General features: G+C 48.1%; 5 protein-coding genes across 5 annotated transcripts; 1 reads left to right on the forward strand and 4 right to left on the reverse strand.

The window, feature by feature from the left end:
• Positions 1–1,744: 1,744 nt before the first annotated feature.
• Positions 1,745–3,483, reverse strand: ARB_02370 (cytochrome P450 benzoate 4-monooxygenase, putative; the record flags this gene model as incomplete). The annotated part of the gene is made up of 3 exons (XM_003011266.1): positions 1,745–2,638; positions 2,696–3,229; positions 3,406–3,483. The coding sequence occupies 3 exons, from the start codon at positions 3,481–3,483 to the stop codon at positions 1,745–1,747; spliced, it is 1,506 nt and encodes a 501-aa protein (XP_003011312.1).
• A 1,402-nt stretch (positions 3,484–4,885) lies between these two features.
• Positions 4,886–6,481, reverse strand: ARB_02371 (FAD binding oxidoreductase, putative; the record flags this gene model as incomplete). Its single annotated transcript, XM_003011267.1, has 3 exons — positions 4,886–5,007; positions 5,082–6,240; positions 6,338–6,481. 3 exons carry the CDS (start codon positions 6,479–6,481, stop codon positions 4,886–4,888), a joined length of 1,425 nt encoding a protein of 474 aa, XP_003011313.1.
• A 2,534-nt stretch (positions 6,482–9,015) lies between these two features.
• ARB_02372 (FAD dependent oxidoreductase, putative) lies at positions 9,016–10,743 on the forward strand (the record flags this gene model as incomplete). Its single annotated transcript, XM_003011268.1, has 5 exons — positions 9,016–9,520; positions 9,578–9,691; positions 9,746–9,831; positions 9,887–10,360; positions 10,420–10,743. The coding sequence occupies 5 exons, from the start codon at positions 9,016–9,018 to the stop codon at positions 10,741–10,743; spliced, it is 1,503 nt and encodes a 500-aa protein (XP_003011314.1).
• A 239-nt stretch (positions 10,744–10,982) lies between these two features.
• On the reverse strand, positions 10,983–13,587 carry ARB_02373 (DNA repair protein Pso2/Snm1, putative; the record flags this gene model as incomplete). The annotated part of the gene is made up of 2 exons (XM_003011269.1): positions 10,983–12,596; positions 12,655–13,587. 2 exons carry the CDS (start codon positions 13,585–13,587, stop codon positions 10,983–10,985), a joined length of 2,547 nt encoding a protein of 848 aa, XP_003011315.1.
• A 1,769-nt stretch (positions 13,588–15,356) lies between these two features.
• Positions 15,357–18,119, reverse strand: ARB_02374 (uncharacterized protein; the record flags this gene model as incomplete). Its single annotated transcript, XM_003011270.1, has 1 exon — positions 15,357–18,119. The coding sequence occupies one exon, from the start codon at positions 18,117–18,119 to the stop codon at positions 15,357–15,359; it is 2,763 nt and encodes a 920-aa protein (XP_003011316.1).
• Between the last annotated feature and the right edge of the window lie 965 nt (positions 18,120–19,084).

A 19,084-nucleotide genomic window follows, 5' to 3' on the forward strand; every position in this document is an offset into this window, starting at 1 on the left:
TCCTACATGTACGGAGTACCCGCTGTGGGAATTGAGCTTCAAATAGTCAAATGGGCCTCATAAAAATATCTCGGATACGTTATATATAAAGTTGTTAGCGAGGTGTGGCAAACATTCAACGTCTCTATTTTTGAATATATATTACCTTTTTTTGGCCCATCAATAGTTTGTCTTCTCTCAAAGCACGCTGACACGTAGTTTCTTGACTTGAAGACGTTTGCTGCGTACCAATTACGTCATGCCCGTCGCTGTTTCTCGCGCTGGAGGCTATTCTCGGCAACTCTTCTTTCTACCTTGGAAGCCTGACAAGAATCTAGTCTGCTAGATTAAGGGTAGAAAGCCTTCTCTGAGCAGTTTAAAATCAACTAGAGAAGAATCCGATGCCGCGTGCTTGGGAATTGGCGAGTTCCTGTACGACTTGGTGCCGAAAGAAGAGGTCCGTGTATACCTTAGGTCCTATTTCTTCCGTTCTTCAAGTTAACCATCACAAGGAAGACAGCTAACTACCGATCTGTATTTCGCAGTATATCCTCGGGTTCGTTCTTGTCACTTCTTGGATTCAACCTTGCGGTCAGGCCTAACATGCGGTTATCCCATGATTCATGTTCGGGTCTTATCGGTATATCCTCCTCCTTCCTTGAACCTTGAGGGTCGTTAATTCAACAACCTTGGTCTTAATAATTATCATAATCTTGTTCCTGCAGCGCAGAGGCCAACGGTTTCATCCTCTCACCCTGGCGCTCGTGCCTGGCAGAGGCTCCCCTCCTCTGGTTCTAGCCAGGGCCCGAAATAGGCGATGTAACTCAAGTTCTATGTCTTGAACGTTGTATCTCCACATGCAAATAGTGGTATGTTTCTGTTCTTAGCGATATGGCTTCGAGATGGAGTCAATGCTCAGATTAGGCGCAAAGCTGGCTGAGGAATCAACGGTCGAGACCGGTTCGTTAGGCGGTGTGACTCTGGGCTGCCGCTATTGCGGACTAACTAACTATATGAAATGCCGACATATCGGCTGGAAGGATGTTAACTAGTTAACTAACTAGTTAGGTAGTTAGTTCTTCGAGCAATCTGTGAACTAATAATGGTCGGTTGCACAGCGCACCAGCACCACGCGTCAGGAATACAAAATTCCCAAGGCTGGATAGTCGATTTCCGTGGCACAGGCAACCTTAATGGGTAGGTTGATGTTTGTCTGACTTTGGAAAATTTAGCCCTAGACGAGATAGCCGCCAAGGAGCCGCCGACGGGAAGAATAGCCGCCACGATGTCGCACACATAAGTAGGTACGAGATAAGTGTTACACCTGCGAAGCAAAGCAAAGCTTGGAACACATATCATATTGCTCATATAGTCTAGTAACACGGAGAGATATTATGGTGCTGTGATCCATCCCATCTCCTGGAGAACAAGGAAAGCATCATAATACATGATATATGGAACCTGACCCCCCAAGAACCATATATAAGCAACGGCAAAACAAATAAAGCAAATTGAGCAAAATAAGATCTGCTTTTTCGTTCATCTCGTTGCACACGATACCAATATGGTTTGACCAGGATTGCAGCCCTGGCATGTGTGCTGGAGCCTAGTGAAGCGCATGAAATAGGTCATCAGCATCGTTAAAAAGGAAAAGAAAATTACCCATCAGCCGCGCCCCTATCGAACCATGGTCATCCAGTCCTTTTTCCAGCCATTTCTAGTTATTTAACTTGTGCATTTTACACAATACGGGGGGTTCTGCGCTTTACAGCTGGCGCTTTCGAATGGTGATGTTTGGTCCATTCTTTTGGCTAGTGAAGTGGTCGACCATAGCGAGGTGACCGTTTTCATCTTCACCGGTCCTGTCGGCGATCTCGATGTCGAAAAGGAACATCATACGGGCAATGGTGAGACGCATCTCCATGAGAGCCATACTCTTTCCAATACAGCCACGAGGTCCGATGGAGAAGGGGCAGAAGGCCCGTCGGGCGATGTCAACAGAGTCCTTGGTCGAAACCCACATTCCACTGTCGGCTTGACACATCGCACCCTCGATCCAACGCTCAGGGATGTATTTTGTGGGTTCACGGTAGTAGTCTGGGTGTCTGTGGATGGCATAGGTTGGGGTTCCGCAGTCAGTTCCGGCCGGGAGATAGACGCCGTCGACTTCAATGCCGCCTGGTAGGACTTCACGGGGGATGGCTCCGGGTACAGCGGGGGCGAGACGCATGGCCTCGTCAATACAGGCCTTGAGGTAAACCATATCATTGAGCTTGGAGCCGGTGACGATGTCCTCGACGTCAGTGAAATTGGAGCGGATCTCCTTCTTGAGCTTCTCGAGGGCGTTAGTGTTGCGGACGAGGTAGAAGATAGTGGCAGTGAGACCGGTAGACGTGGTGTCAGTTCCGGCAATCATAAGGACATTACTCTCACTCCAGAGTTCTGGGGTAGCGAGTCCCTTGCCAGTTTCCGGGTCCTTTGCATTGAGGAGGTAATAGAAGAAATCCTTCTTGGCCTCATGGCCGGCCATGGTTCGTTCTTTGGCACGCTGAGTAGCTTCTACTCGAGAGTTCTTGATGAAGTTCCATCGGTCGTTAGTAAGCTTGTGGATGAAGATCTGGTCCAGGTGCCAGCTATCGAGGGGCATCCATAAACCACACTAGACCCAAGGTTAGCTATATATTGAAACATTTTTCGTTTGGTAGAAGGTACTTACGACATAGTGTCTGAAAGCAGCTCTGTCGACAAGGGCAATGACATCTCTCTTTCCACGCTCAATCAACATGCCGAAACTCTTACCGAAGCAGAGCTCTCCCATGACATCGTAAGTCAAGTAGGCAAACCAGTCAGCCATGTTCCTGGTAGCAACGCCCTTTTCATTGAGGAATCTATCGGAGTCAAGGCCAGGGGCATCACCACCCATGATATCACAGAACTGGCGGACGTTGGTGAGCATGACATCCTCCATTCCCTTGAGGGCATTTTCCGAGAAAGCCTGGCTGAGAACACGTCTCTTTCTGCCGTGGATGGTCTTGTCAATGACATTGTGCGTATTGTACACTCCCTTGATGGCAGGGAAAGCATTGTAGAAGTTGGACTTCTTGACCTTCTTTCCGTGACCGTAGATGTCATGGAGACCCTGGACGGTGTTGACGGAGATGAAGTTTGGAGCTACACGAACATGGGTACCGTATTTCTCATGCAATTCAGCAAGCCAGAGATGACGGTCGCCATTGAGTCCGTGGTATAGCTGAACGAGTGGAGTGATACTGGCCAAAAAGGGGCCTGGAAACGAGCGTAGCGGATGCAGGAACTTATTATATACACAGTACCCGACCGTCTAATTTCGAACATTTAAATTAGCAAACTACCCTCAATTGCAGCTTACAGAGCTATATAAAAGCCGTAGTATCAGAAAAGACTTACCAATACACCCACTGCCAGCAGAAAAAGCTGTCCTGCCAGGAGGAGCGAGACGTTCTCGACGACTGGTGTGAGCAGCATCTTATCTTATCTCCACGTGAAATGCAGATTCTGTGACGTCAGCAGTGGCCGTCGATAGCCGCAGAAAGTTCTTGTCTGTTTCCACACAGATGGGAGGTGTTGAGCAGCACCAGGACAAGCAAGAGACGCTGTTGACGGAGAGAAGAGATGAGAGAAGACGAAGAGGAAGCCGGCGGGAGGAGAGTAATTTATGTATCCCGTCTGTGTGTGGACTGGCAGACGGTGGGGGACGCTCCCTTCCTCGAATTATATATGGGGGCCAGCAGGAGTCTTCCCTCGCCCTTGATGCGACTTCCCCGGCTATCCTCGGCGTTCGAGCGCCCAGGCAAGCGACAGGCTGCTTATGTCAGCATATCGGATATTTAACATGCCCTTCTTGCCCCCGGAATGTCAATAGAAGCCCTCTCATTGGCTGGGATAGCTCTTCGGAACAGCCGGCTGGTTTGATAAACTCCGGGCTTATACTCTGAGCACACAGCACAGAGCTGCATGCACGTCAGCCATGCTTTTCTGACAGCCAGCACTGGTCACAGGGCGTTGAGCAGGCAGAACGGCCCCAAAGTAAATAAAAGCCACCGTCTGCATAGCAGCAACATTATCTATTCCATGAGGGTTTCACCTAGTGATGTTTTCGTCGTGATACCAGAGAGAGCATGGACGTTGACGTAAGCATCGGCAATCCCAGGGTGTTTCGGCACGTGAACTAGCTTAGCTGGGGGTATCCAATCAGCGTGGACCGAAAATGATGCAAAACAAACTGCAGCTTCCAGCAAGTTACTTCACGCCTTCTACGGAGTAGTAGTTGAACAGTTGGGCTTTGAACCGTTTGGCCGCTTTGCCACTAAAGGATATGGCGATAACAGTGTCAAGGAATACCCTAAGGATGTCCACAGTATACGTTGACTCTATATGTTTGGTCATATCTTCCATGGACTCTCTCTTAAAGGTCCAGCTTATGGTTAACTTACCTCCAACAACGCAGATTATTGTCAATACTCATTATGATATCGGATGCTGATTTAGGAAAACGGCAAATAGAAAACAGAATCTCATTCATGCTGTTTTGTATCAACCGTCAAGAATAGTGAGCATGAAGAAAAATACGTGTCAAGTGACCATAATGGTATTATTCCCTCCTTGCCGCTATTTTGTAACCAATAATAGCTTTCAAAACCAAGGCTAATTCGTTTGTCCAATCAACTATGTTGTAATTGAATCTTGTAGTAACGTGACAGAGTTATCTTGTGCTGACTCAGCAATCCATCATTCCAGCCTCAATTCTCACGAAGCTACGAAATATAAACAAAACTATGGAAGTTGATGTCCACAATCTCGATAAGACGCCCTTTCTTTGCTATTAACCAAATTGATACCTGGTACTTTTCTCAGTACTCGATTCTCATCAATTGGTAGGCATGATGGGACACATTTTGCCAAACATCCCTGTGGGATCATATTCCCCCTTCAGCTTTTGCAGTCTACCAGCGTGGATGCCATGCATCTTTTGAAAGGACATGTTGCTAGCTGTAATTTCAGATATCCTGTTAGCCAGCTTCTTCATACCAAACCCCCTGGAATGCCGTAGGTGCAAAACTTACATTCGGAATAGTTAATGTACTGAGGTACCTCGTTCGTGGATCCAGCTGAGGTGCTTTGCTCCATCTCTTTCACAAACATTTGTTGCATATCCCTTCCCCATTGACGGTTCGCCGAGTCGTTGTTTTTATCATTCCACCTACTGGTCAGCAGCCCGTTGAGGGTCGCTCCCCGGTTAGCACAAGAAGTCGACTCTATAGGTACTTCTGTGCATTTTCTCATGTCAAAATATTCGAAAATAACAGCCGTTCCCATCATGTCTGGGTCTGCTGCCATTTTCTCTGCATACTTGTCCATAACACTGCGTGCAAAGGCCGGCCTCAAGGGCGGAGAGAAGTAGAGACCCTGGATGTTTCGTCTTGCCCCGTGTTTGGCCATTTCGTTAACCTGAGCATTAACGGTAGAATAGGGGATCATATTAGCACCATCCATGACTGGACCAATGGCATATAGGTCTTTGAACGCTTCTCTGCCCTCCTCTTCGGTGCCACGATGGAAAATACACGTTGCCACCATGGGTTCAGCAGTACCAGGATGCGTCCCGAATATGCACATGGTGGATGAATCTGGTTGGGGATGTTGCATTCCCCGATTAAGTGTGTCGACAATGGCTTCGAGCTTTTCCTGTGGAAAGATCAAAAATCCAGAAAACACCGGGTCCGCCTGCTCATAAGCCTGGTAGACAAATTCAACGGCAACACCAAAGTTGTGACCAGCACCACGTACTGCCCAGAACAAGTCTGGCTCCTCTGTAGCTGATGTTTTGACAATTCGCCCATCTGCTAAGACCATTGTGACCGAAAGAACATTATCAATGACCAGCCCGTACTTTGACGACAGCCATCCGTACCCTCCGCCGAGGGTAAGGCCACCAATTCCAGTATGGTTGACAGTGCCCCCAACAGTAGCTAGACCATGTTGACCACCGGCTTCATCAACATCAACCCAGAGGCAACCTCCCTGTGCGGTGATCGTTCTGCACTCCGCATCAACCTCAACATGCCGCATACGAGACAAGTCAATTACGAGCCCACCATCAGACGAGCTTGTTCCTGATACAGAATGCCCTCCGCCTTTTACCGCCAGATCCAGTTTGTACTGCTGCGCGAACTTGACAGCAGCACTAACATCCTCTGCATTGGTAGCAAGCAGAACAGCACCCTGCCGACAATATCTCGTTAGTTTTCACCCTTTTCATCAGCCATATATATTCCTCCATGGAAGAAGGGACAAGCAAAGTCATATCCTGCTTACTTACCGCGGGTTTGACTGCCGCATTAGACCAACGGGCTATTGCTTTTGAATACCCCGCAGACGAGGGTGTCAGAACCTCAGATGACTTGACTTGAGACTTCAGGATCTCGATGAGTTCTGCAGAAATAGGATTCTTGGAAAGAGACATTATATACGCTGCTATGAGGAATGCAGGGGGTCCTTTAGACAACAATACTGGTGGTATCTAGACGATTCCTGTCAATTGACGGGAGTTACCTGGAGGCGGCATTTGCAAGGCCTGTCAACCAAGTCGTTACATTGTTTAGAGTTAATTAGCGTAGCGGTACGACGTGTCGCAGGACATGGTTTATCTTCCGACCGACCAATAATTTGATAGCCAACAGTACTCCGTACGGCTTATGGATTACTTCTTTGATTTCTATCATATTTGCTACTCAATGGCCGATGTAGTTGGCGGTCGCTAGGTAGTTTAACGATGCCTCGGCAACTAGTTAGTTGGTTGCTTTAGTTAACCAAGCTAGGAAACTAGTCAATCTCCACTCCTAGAATATTTCCACACCGACCAAACATCAAACGTCAACAACGTCAATCACAGCTACAACTACCTTCGTACGGTAGAGAGCAAAGGCCCGGGATATACAACCGTTATGAAAACAACTTGTGGGATGGCCGTATCCAGCGAGGGTACATCATGGCCGCAGGCGGCTTCTGGCACTTACCAACCTCTCGGTCGTCCTCTCGGTCCTTTCAGAATACTACGTCGCCTTCTCGACACCTCTTCGACAGCCTATCGAATGACTGAGCGCCAGTGACATTTGCGAAGCGGGAGTGCAGCTATCACGGATTGGCGAGAGCCTTAGATCAGAAGATGGCGCTGGTTGACGCATTCTGCTCCTGGGCCTGGGCGGGCTAACTAGTTAACTAGTCGAGCGAGGCGCTTCCAGTCGCCGACGTTGACGATTTACGCGAGTTGCTTCGCTTGGTGAGATGATTGTATGGCTGCCTATGCTCATTGTGCATGCCAATGATGGGTTAGAAGGAGAATCAAGGTACTCGAGCTATCCTTTCGCATCTTAGGGACGAAAGTTCTGCAATTGGTTCATTTTTTCTGGACCACACCACAATTACGCACCTTGGTATATCCTAAGGACGCTCGAGCTACACGCAAACCATTTTCGAGAGAGTTTCGAGAGAGTCTAGCATACTCCGTACACTGACTTGAATCGACTCGCCCATAAAGCAAGAGGAAAGAGAGCGACGGACCGTTTGGGCTGCCAGCCATTGAGGAACCAGGGCTGGTCATTGCTAAAGTGCTCTTTAAAATCTGTGCTCTTCTAAACTTGAGCAAGACGGGAAGTTCTCCTCTGCCATCGTATCATTATAGAATGGCTGCATGAACAGCACGCTAAGCTGCGGAGGAAGAAAGTTCTTCTTCGTGTGCAACGGTGACCGATGTCATGACTCGTCCATCCTTTGTGTGCCCTACTATGGAGTACCACACTCGAAACGTGTTCTGCACATGCACTGCAGACACTGCAGGGTCGCTAAGTTCTGCTGCCACGAGGACGGCATTCGAGATACATCCTCAATTTGACCATTGGCAAGGCTTGTCATCCTGCTCGCTATGGGTACAGTTGAAGGATCAGGCCAATCACATGGATCTCGGCCCAAAAACACGGTGAATTTTGTCGCCAGAATTGTGTAGCATCCGATAAATACGCCGTCTAAAGTACCAAGATTGATCCTTTGACTCCGGATCGTAGCCCTGCTATTGTATTGCTACGTGTGTATATGCGCTATAGGGCTTCTTGCGGATAGGGCCGCCAAAGCTCGAACCGACACAAACTCAATCCTCGACTGGAGAAACAAGAAAAGAACATGGTAACGATGAACGGAGTACGGAGTAAAGAGAACATCTGCTTGAAAATCCCCACGATTCGATTCCTCCAGACCGCCAGGGCTCGTAACCCCCGAGTCCCTGTAGGAAACTTGCCCAAGGATTAGAATACGAAAGCTGCACCTCTTCTGTGATGCATCTCAATTCTTTGGCGTGGACCCTGAGTAACTAGTCCAGGTTCTCGAAACTCCGAACGCTAGCTAGTTGACATGGAGTAAGCGGCCATTATACTGGTATAGGGTGTCGACTTGACATGTCTTACTCCTGCATACTGCAGCGAAATGAGCTGGGGGAAGCGAAGATGGCATGACATATTAACGAGACGAGTATGGCCCTTGTAAAATTCAAGGGACGGTTCCTGTTCTACACCCGGGAACATGGTCAAGGGAATGCCATAAATCGCAAGATGGGATTATGCGTTTGCATATTCTAGACTAGGCGGATCTGAGATTCGCTTTCGTATGGAGCCTTTCTGGAAACAGCATCAGATCACACCTTTTTATATCCCGCAAGGTGTGGCTGGCCTCCGTGACTTGTAGCGGGCCCGTCCTTTCATGGCCCATTTTCCGTTGTACCCCTGCACCTTGCACCTCTTTTCCCGGATGAAGCTAGTTTGCTATAACCCGATGTGTCGTGCAATGCTTGAGAGTAAGGATCGGGAGCGTCGTCAAGCGGTATTGGCAGCAGCAGATGGCAGATAAAATGACGGCCGAAATCCCTAGTTATCTCTCCAAGGCGAAGTTGGTACTCGGTCTCTTGTTTTGCAACACACGGGAACCCAGAGGCCAAATACCAAATTCATTATGCATTCAATCATATTTAAAGCAGCCGTGGCTCTACTTGGAGTCTCGACTGCAGCGGGCTTTTCATATCAGAATAGTCGGCTCTGCCTAAAGCTACTAGCACAAGGTGTGGAGGTTGATTTACCCAACTCAACTGACTATGAAACCGAACAACAAAACTACTGGTCGACAGCATGCACCGCCCTCCGCCCTGACTGCATTATAGCTCCAAAGAATGCTCGGGATATGTCAAGAGCTGTTGCTGCTATCCAAGAATCGAAAACAACTCGTTTTGCTATAAAGTCTGGCGGACACTCGCCCAATCAGCTTTTCTCCAGTATACACGACGGAGTGTTGATTTCAACCCGAAATCTCAAACAAATAACATACAATGAACACACCCAGACTGCCGTCCTTGGGCCGGGCTTGAAGTGGGAAGAGGCTGTTGGTGGACTAAAAGACAAGGGCCAAACCGTTGTAGGTGGCCGTCTCGGTGGCATCGGCGTTGGTGGTCTCATTCTAGGAGGTAACTCTATCTTCCCCTTGTGTATATTACCTATTGCTCGTAACTAATATTTTGCAGGCGGCCTTAGTTTCCTCAGCGGTCAGTATGGCTGGGCTACAAACAACGTCGTCAACTTTGAAGTTGTGCTTGCAAATGGCACAATCGTGAATGCAAATGCTACTTCAAACCCAGGTAAGACACAATGGCCGAACGGAGACTAATGCCCTCTATTCTAATCATCCCCAGATCTGTATGCTGTGATGAAAGGCGGCTCTGGAAACTTTGGAATTGTCACCGCCTTTACTGTTAAGACTCATACTCAAGATCCTGAGGTACCTAACGCCCCCAATCCAAATTTATATCAGATTTTCTAACAGCATATCATAGATTTGGGGAGGCAGTATGTTCTTTGACGGAAATCACACCGAAAGCCTTACCCGAGCAATCCGAGATTTTGCAGAGTACAATACCGATGACAAGGCATCGATTATTGGAACCGTCAATCGCAACCCATCATTAATTTGGGTCGTGTTCCTAACCTATGACGGGCCTTCTCCCCCTGAGGACGTGTTCCGAAACTTCACCCAGATTCCGAATATTCGAAATACTGTCAAGAGACAGAGTTACCATAGTCTAATGCTTGCCAATGATGAATATATTCGCCATGGTAACCGGTTCTCCATTGGCGCTGAAACAAGTGTCAACCCATCAGGCACACACGGCTACGATATTTTCAAGTCTTTCATTGACCACTGGAACGATGTCACGGACGATTTCATCGATATTCCCGGTAGTGCAAGCTCACTCGCTCTTCAGCCATTGCCACGATCTATCTCCACCAAAGCCAAGGAGTCAGGAGGCGTAAGTTACGATATCATTCCAGCTGAAGGAGAAATATACTTACTTGGCTGCCCATATAGGATGTTGCCGGGTTTGACCCGAGATATGACTACTTGCTATTACAGATTGCTGTCTCTTGGAACAGCTCTACATCAGATTCGGTAATCGAGGCAGCCACTCGCAAATACTATACTGTTCAGGGTGACATGATTAAGCAATTTACCAATGAAGGCAAGCTACCAAAGGCATATTGCCCCCTCTATCTGAACGACCTCAACGCCAACCAAGACTTCTGGGGACGCGTGGCCCCTTCAACGAGGGAAAAGGCTTTAGCGGTCAGGCGTGCAGTTGACCCAACGCTATTTTTCCAGAACAGAGTTACTGGTGGGTTCCGACTCGGCTAAGGAAGAAAAGGAACGCATGGGGACATCGAGTCGTCCTCATTTGCACAAAATCATGATGAAAATGATCTGCATATTTTTCCCAGTGTTTCTGGGATCCGTGTACATACATACGTCGTAACGTATTGAACCGAAAAATATATAAATAGCATGGAAATAACAAATAACTTCCGGGTATCCCTTCAAAGCAAATTTATACATGGTTATAAATATACCTCAAAAATACGACGAGGCGGTATAGACTACCACTTGCTATCACTCTCGGCCTCGATTTCAAAAAGCCCATTTTTCCTCTTCTCTGCTTCCCACTTGTCTATCCAATATTTCATCTTCTCACGGCTCTTGGGGCTGCCAACATTCACTGTAGGAATGATACGCGATATTCGTAATGCACAGCAGAACATCGTCAGCTCCCGGAACGAACTATGTTCGCTATACGGAACACTGAAGCATGCAGCCTCATTTGTGCTACCACGTTGTGGGACGAGGTCGTTAACAGAGAAGCGAGGTTTCCACGCTTCTGAATATAGAACCGCAGAGACGGGAGGGCAGTCAGTCCGTGTTCCGCCACGTGGACGGTAGCTCCAACCGGTGGGTCGGATGCCGATGATCCTTGTAAAACGTGAGCCAAGGGATTTTAGGTACTCAGACAGAGTCTCTGAACGCATGTCCATTAGGCTGTGCATGTGGACTTGGGCATCTAGGGGGTCGGATGTTAGAATGCTGGATAGTTCGGCATCCTCCAAGCACTCGCATATCCGCTTCTTGTTCGGAGAAACGTATATCTTGGAGTTTAGGGCACGAGCAACGCCTAGACACATTCGTTCTTTGCCGATGCTGTATGTTCCAATGACAACAAGCAGTTTGCCGCGATTGTGTTGGTCTACCGCGGAGTTTCGGTCCGAGCCATGGTTACTCTGCAGAAATGGAGCCATGGACCCTGACTTCTTCGCTTGTTCTTTCCCTGCACCCAACGTGTCAAGATAACCTTCGTTCACCCCTGCACATAGTTGGGCGCATGCGGAGATAACATCCTGCTGGAACGGGAATGCGTATTTAGGGTTTAGATAAGTCGTATCCAAGTAACAGACATCAATTTTCTGTTCAGTTAACTTGCCAGTATGACGATCCTGGATATTTGGCCGGAGGAGTGGATGATTTATGTGGGCCGACGACGCTCTGAAGTCACCACAGTGAAGGATCCGATGTATCCTTGCATTTTTCCCCTTACCGATGGCCTTCTCAAAGAGGAAAAGGGAGCTGCCGGGGCAATGGTTTGCGGTAATCATCGTGACGCTCACTCCATCAGTGCCGGGTATCTCGGTCTTCCGCTCAAATTCAAGTTCAACAACCAGATCTGGCTTTACTTTTATCTGTTGTTTCACCAGATTCGCAGTGACTGTGCTGCAATAAATGGGCCCGTGTGACCAGGATGATGTTAGACCACCATAGTGATCACTGTGATAGTGACTAAGAAAGTATGCATTGCACCCCTCGATAGCACCATACCTAAAGGCATCTATAGTTATGGAAAATCCTGGTAGAATTTTGTAGAAAGGACAGGTCCGCTCATATGCCTGCTTTCCCCGAGATGCTTCTTCACGAGAGGCTGCCACGCTCCACGCAGTGTCCTCTTCGTTTGCTGACATAATTTTGGTGAAAGCAGATGTGGACAACGAGGCTGAGGAAAACGAGAAGGGATCCTTCTGTCCAGGTCGAGGAATTTCTTTCCTTTTCATGCTTGGCAATACTCTTGGAGGCTGTTGCGTGAGCTGGGTATCCTTTACCGTAGAAATAACAGTAACAGAGTCGCCGTCAATGCCGTCCAGACAACCATTCACATGCAGCGATGCTTCCTGAATCAGTATTAATATCATTGAAAACATTATTTTCATGAAATTAAGTGTAACTTACGGAATCCGACAACCGATTAAGGGAACTTTGGCATATTGGGCAGACCGTCACTTCGTCGTCAGAGGAAGTCTCAGCCAAGTGGGCTGAATCCTCGTCGGGTAAGAGAGTTGATTCCAGTTCATTTGGAGTATCGCACCCCGGACCAATTTCCCTCACTGGTTGGTCGATTGACTGACAGCTAGAGTCTTCAAACCTCTTATCATCTGACGATCCCACATCTGAAAACAGAGAAAATGGTTGTGTAGTGCGACCTCCAATTTCGAGATTTTTGCCTGCATTCGTGTCTCTCACATCAACACACAAAGGACTCCTATCGTCCTCGCTATCAGAATCATCCACAAAGGGTCCATGGCGGGCAATGGTAGGTGTGGATGATGAATTCTCGCTCTCTAGTCTCAGGGTTTCCCGAGCTGAAGCCGAGTCATCCCCATTATTACCAATAGGACCAGAGGCGGCGCTTTCAGGGCCATTAAGCTCTCTTTCATGGGTTCCATCGCTCGTCCTACGTCTTTTCACGGACCCGGGACTTTCGTTATACCTGTCATGCCCCCGATTGTTGTTTCCGGTGGAGTTAGGTAGTGAGTCCCAAAGCGTGTCCACCACCTCATATCGCTCATCAGAACAGTAAATACCATCCGTCTGAGGTTCCGTATTCGAGTTATGGGGGATTTCCTCTTCGAAAAATAGCCCAGTTGAAGTGTCATTAGATATATCTGGCCGTGAACATCCCCGCACATTTACTTTGCTTCTGACTCCAAATTCTGTGATTCGAGGCTGTGTAGGCTTGGGAGGCGTGTCGGATTTCTTAAAAAAGTTCAGTATGCTCCCATTTCGCGTTGGTGTTGGTTTCTTTTGGGCTGTAGATAATGGAGAAGGTCTTTTTGCCGGCTGGCCGTTTGGACGAAAGAATGGTGAAGTGAGCGTTGGTGGCATATTGAACAGCAGTCGTGGCGACAGGCTAACAGGCTAAATTATAACAAGAATCTAGAGAGTGAAAACCTGCTCCACGAAGGGGGACTATCTCGGAGGCCGTCCCCTACTTCCTGCAGCATCATCTCGGTCATTCCTGTGCGAAGTCGAAGTCGTGAAATTTCCTTTTTATCTTATCGAGAAGCACGAAACGCGAAGCGCGAGGTCACGTGAATATCCAATTTAATGTTGATTACCTAATCAGTTATATGCAAAGCGCCGGCACAAAACGCTATTGTTATCGCCTCTATCAATTGTGCTCCGTACGGTTGGGATAATGTTATATGTTTAGAGTAAGCCATGGATGATAGCCAATAATTGACACGACATAATATCTCATTAAAAGGTATTTTTTTCCCGGCAGATCATTAAATGCTCTATCGTATAGATTTGGACCTGGAAGAGGGAAGCGCAGCCGGAGGAGCTCATCCGCCTCCCCCTGTGCATGCAATGACATGGCATCAGCCACAGCTCCTGCTCAGATACCGCAGTCACCATGACCCAAATATAAATGCCGTGGTATTCCCGCCACTCAGGAATATCCTCTCATAGCCCAGCGCCCACCAGTTTCTAATTTTTTTATTTTGATTTATCGTTTCATTACCGTGCCTTATTGGCTTGGTTTGCGGCTTCTGCACGAAACTATTAGTAACAATTCTAGATTAAAGAGGGGGATTGGGTAGTCTTATACCTCGTCTTGTTGCGTCCTCCAGTAGACCGGTATCGACCTCGGATTGTGGCAGCACGATATATCTCACCACACTTCCTCGAATGAAAACATTGCTAACGCTGGAGAGATGTGGATACTCGTTTAAGTCGAGAACTTCGATATCGTCCAGCTTGACGTTCAAATATTGATCCACACTCTTCAATGTACCACGGATCCGAATGTCATTTTTTAATTCAATCGTGACGGTGCGGTTCGTAAGGGTCTTGAAGAAGCTAGTTAACCAAAGTCAGCGTCGCTCAGGTTATGAGAAGCTCTTGCAGCCAAATTCCAGATACCAAAAGCCTTCCTCATGGCTAGGGAATGCACTGGCCAGTCGGCTTACCTGAAAAATAACATCGTAGCGGGATATTTGACTTGGGTGTCCTAATAAATTCAAAGGTATATGAGCTGCGGCGCCCAGGTTGCACCGGTCAAGTGATGTGCATGGAGGATTAGCAAGCTTGCTTTCTTGTGCTTTTACTCCAACCTGCGAAAGCTTTCGTGTTTCTTTGGACATCTCGGTGGGCCAATAGACATCACGTGATATGACATAAATGTTGTATTATCTAAGCCCATCGACGCTTCTTCCGCTTGATATTTGGATGAATATCGAATTCTCTTTATTTCACTCTAACTCTTACTACGAGGCTGTGTTTGAAGGGGATATAAGAGCGTGATGAGATGGCCGATTGAATTACACAGGTTTTTGCCAGGAGGAGAGGAGCTGTGAAGAAGTTGATTTCCTCATTCTCTCCGGCACGGAGTGCCATTAGCATGATACATATGTAAGGAGTTGGTAAGATATACATATTTAAAAGCATGGTATGTTGAAAGTATACTAATACTTCTAAAGAGTGAAGGCCTATGACCCGACATTATGAACCCACGCGATTAGCCTAAGACCCACTGTCTATGAGGGGAAAGTTAACCAGAGCTGTGGTATCCGAATCAACATGAAATGGGGAACGTTGAATAACATAAAGTGAGGAAATATGTAAGGAATGTACGAGCTTCCGCTCCATCATCAATATGACCGTGAAGGCTTCATAGCCCAACCACTCAGACATCTCCATCCTGCGCCAGACTTGCGGCCTTCATCAAAAACACCATTCATCTCCTCAAGCAACCTCTTCTCGTCACGGCCCATCTCCATCTGCAGCTTCAGCACCCACTGCTCCCACATCCACCCCACGAGGAGCCCAGTGATGTTCGCAACATCAGCAGTGCTTCCTATATCACTGCCTCTTTCCATGTTCCTGCTGCCAGGGAGTTGAGAGGCATCACTTAGGGCTGTACCCATTGGCATGAAGAGCCATGCACGCTTTATGGCACCGAAGTTTGACTTCTTTAGTTTCCAGAGGAATGTTTTTGTGGGGTTCGGATCATATCCACGAGTCTTCAGATTGAAGGCAAACTCAACAGAAGTGGCAGAACTATATGGACCGGCACGGACAATGTCCGAATCCATGAGGAAGAACTCCAGATAGCCCCTGGGTTTTAGGCACCTGAAACACTCCTGCAAGCAAAGTTCAAATTCGTCTACCTTTTCGCCATTTACCAAGATATTGCGAGTTGACTGAAGGAGCATATGAAGTGTTCGGGCAGAAATCAAGTCGAAGTGGTTGTCAGGGAATGGAAGTTTCCAAAGGCTTGGAGCCAACACGCATTGATGATTTGGTGGGCCTTGGATGGCCATATCCCTTGATTGCTTTTTGGTCACGACCGTGTAAACCCTAACGCTGGGAAACTCTCGTGCGACAAACCAAGACCATTCACAAGAAGCTTGGCCTCCTAGATCAAGTACCCTGGTTCTGCGCTTGACAGAGCTCTGCGGGCCACCTAGGGGTAAATTCGTCTTTGCAAGACGCTTTGCAGCAGGACTAGGGATCAACCTGCCGCCATTGATATACCTGAGAGCATCAATCACCCAAAGGGAATCCTTAACTTGCAGCAGGGCATCCTGTTCCTTTTCCACATCGTTGTACATCTTCTTTTCAGCAATTATTTGGGGGAGGACAGAGTTTCGAGGAGCTTGCGAGAATGGACCTTTGTAGGGCGGGCGAACGGGATTCTCAAGTTCATATTTGCCGGCGAGCTTTTTTACATGCTTCTCGCGCATGGTCAGGCGAGAAATTTGCAGTGCCTCATATCGGTAATTGCTATGAAGGAAAGTGTCCAAGTTGCAATTCTTACCCCTTGTGCGCATGAAATGTTGAAACCCGCGGTAAAAGATTGAATTCATTGCAACTGGAAGAGGTGGGAGCGGAGTTGATGGGCCCGATTGGCTCTCGGAGGATTCCTCAGGGATGGTGTCAAGGAAGCGGACCGTTTTTGTAGTGCTGATAGTTATATCCGGCACAGTTGTGGTATTTTCATGGATAGGAGTGACCGGTGTCTCCTTTGGACTGTTGATGGGGTTTGTGTCGCTCAATGCTGCCATGTATTGAGTTTGCGCGGCTAGCCATGTGCTGGTACGATCCAGGCTCTGCATTGCGCGGGTCTGCAGACCTTCCTCGTATGATTCATCATACTCGGACGCATCGTCTTGCTTCTTCTCGTCAATGTCGAGTTTCAGCACCAATTCGGAAACCTCCTCAGGGACTTTTCGTGCAGTTTGTGGAGCAGAGCCAATTATCCGCTTGGCAGTTGGAGGACCCTCGGTAGCATCATCGTCATCATCCGCATAACTGTTTCGATATTCCACTACCTGTTCAATAACGCGGCCCTGAGGATGAGCGTTCCATGGTAGATCATAGAATCTTTCCGCAACAGCGGATGTGGGAACATTGCTGGTTGGAACCAAACTCCATGTTTTTCGAGCGTGTCGATCAAGGGATGAAAAGAATCCACCAGGCGATGGGATGCTTAAACTTGTGAAGGAGGAGGCTGAGCTGACGGAAGCACAGGCAGCATCGTTCATGCTCTTAGGGCGAGCATCAGGGAATCCGGTGAATTGGTTCATTTCAGACGGGTCGTTGACGGAAGAGGCAGATGAAGCGTTACTATCCTCTCCAGGAACTCGGATGTGCTGAAGCGTTTCCATGGCAGCAGATGAGAGTTGAACACCTTCCAAAGATGCCTCACTTTCGTATCCCGCCTCGCCCTCGCTCTCGGAGGCTTTTACAACAGGATAATGAGTTGGAATTTGAGGGAAACGATCCAGAACCAGACTCCAATCTTCAGGTTGTTCGAGCTGGATGTCGATCTGAGGACTCATATCAGAACTCGCTGATCTAGGGTCTCCTGCTCCCTCGGTGTCTGACTGAACACGAAGTTGTTCTTCATCCCAATCCACATCAGGTACAGCAGCTAAATCTGGAGTCTGGGGTGCACTAAGGGTTGATGGTCTTTCGGAAGCTGCGCTGCCTGCCAAAGATGGAGGTGCATAAAGAGCCGGAACAACTCCAGAAATTCGGGACAGTACCATGGGCGACAGGGGAATTTTCGGCGGAGGAGTGGGAGGCACAGGCGAATTCTTGTGCTGCTGGTGAATGGTGTTAAAAGTCGGTGGCGGAATCATGATGACGGGATACCTATTGCGGCGCCCTTCGCCCTGATTTGTTCCTGTCGACATGCGGTTTGAAGAGTTTGTGTACGATGCAGTGCTGGAGCGAGTATCGCCATGGCTGGAGAGTGAAGGGCAGCCATCCACATCCGAATCATCCGTCGATTCATCAGTCGCATCGTAAAGGTCGTCAAAACTGATTCTCCGCTGCGGCACAGCCGGCTGGGACTTCAAGTCCTGGCGGGAGAAATGAAATGACGCAGAGACATTAGAGGTAGACATACTGGTCAACAGCGCTGTCGTTAATATTAAGTAATGACAAGTTTAACAAGGAAAATGAGAGGAAAGATGCCCCCGGGTATCAAATGTATGCCAGTATTAGTGCAGTGCGACCAGCGCGAGTATGAAATTAGAAAATTACAATGAATATAGATGTTAGTGAAAGGCCTGATCAACAGGTATGAGCTGCGAAGAGCGAAATGAAGTTGTAGAAGGTGAAGAAAGAAGGGACAAGTGCGCTAGTCTACTGCATATATGTAGTACGTACTCTCAGACAAGCAGCGCAGCAGGGATGAAAGCCGACTTCATGCATCAATAGGAAAGTTATACATAGGATGTTCCAACCGCCGCCAACCACGCTGGCCCATCAGGCCTGAATTCATCTCATCGGCGGTTCGCAGAGTTTCCACTAGCTAGGAATCGAGCGCTTTGGCAGTCCGCTATACCTAAAACAGTTTAGCTTGTGATGGACAGTGCATGAAACTTGCTTCCTATTGGCTAGAACCCACTCACACTCCTTGGAACCTTCCCACAAGCATAAAACTAAGTTGACCAATAAAAACAGGTGTAGCTACGGGAAATAGTGGATCCGGGCTTGGCAAGGGTGGCCGTGCATGTTGATTGGGAGTTATTTTTGGCCCAGTCGACTTTCGCATTGCTGCCGCCGAGCGAGGATCCTATTGAGGGAAACCTGCCCAATGAACGACAGAAATCGGGCTCTCTCGCAACGCATGACCTCCCGGCGAGTGGCCTTCATCATTCTCTCATGCACTGATTCCTGAAGAATGCAGGGTTGTTCATGCCTAATAGAGCAGTACTGCCGTGTTTCTTCAACTTCAATGCAGCCGCTGAAGATAAATACACTTTCAGGGTCCAGACATCTGCTCGCATTAACAAATAACAAATTTCATCTGTCAATGGAGGCGGCGGCATGGCTATCCTGGCTGCAGAGCCGGGAAGGGTGGCTT

Source organism: Trichophyton benhamiae (assembly GCF_000151125.1).
Source record: "Trichophyton benhamiae CBS 112371 chromosome Unknown contig00294.0, whole genome shotgun sequence".
Taxonomy (NCBI): domain Eukaryota; kingdom Fungi; phylum Ascomycota; class Eurotiomycetes; order Onygenales; family Arthrodermataceae; genus Trichophyton; species Trichophyton benhamiae.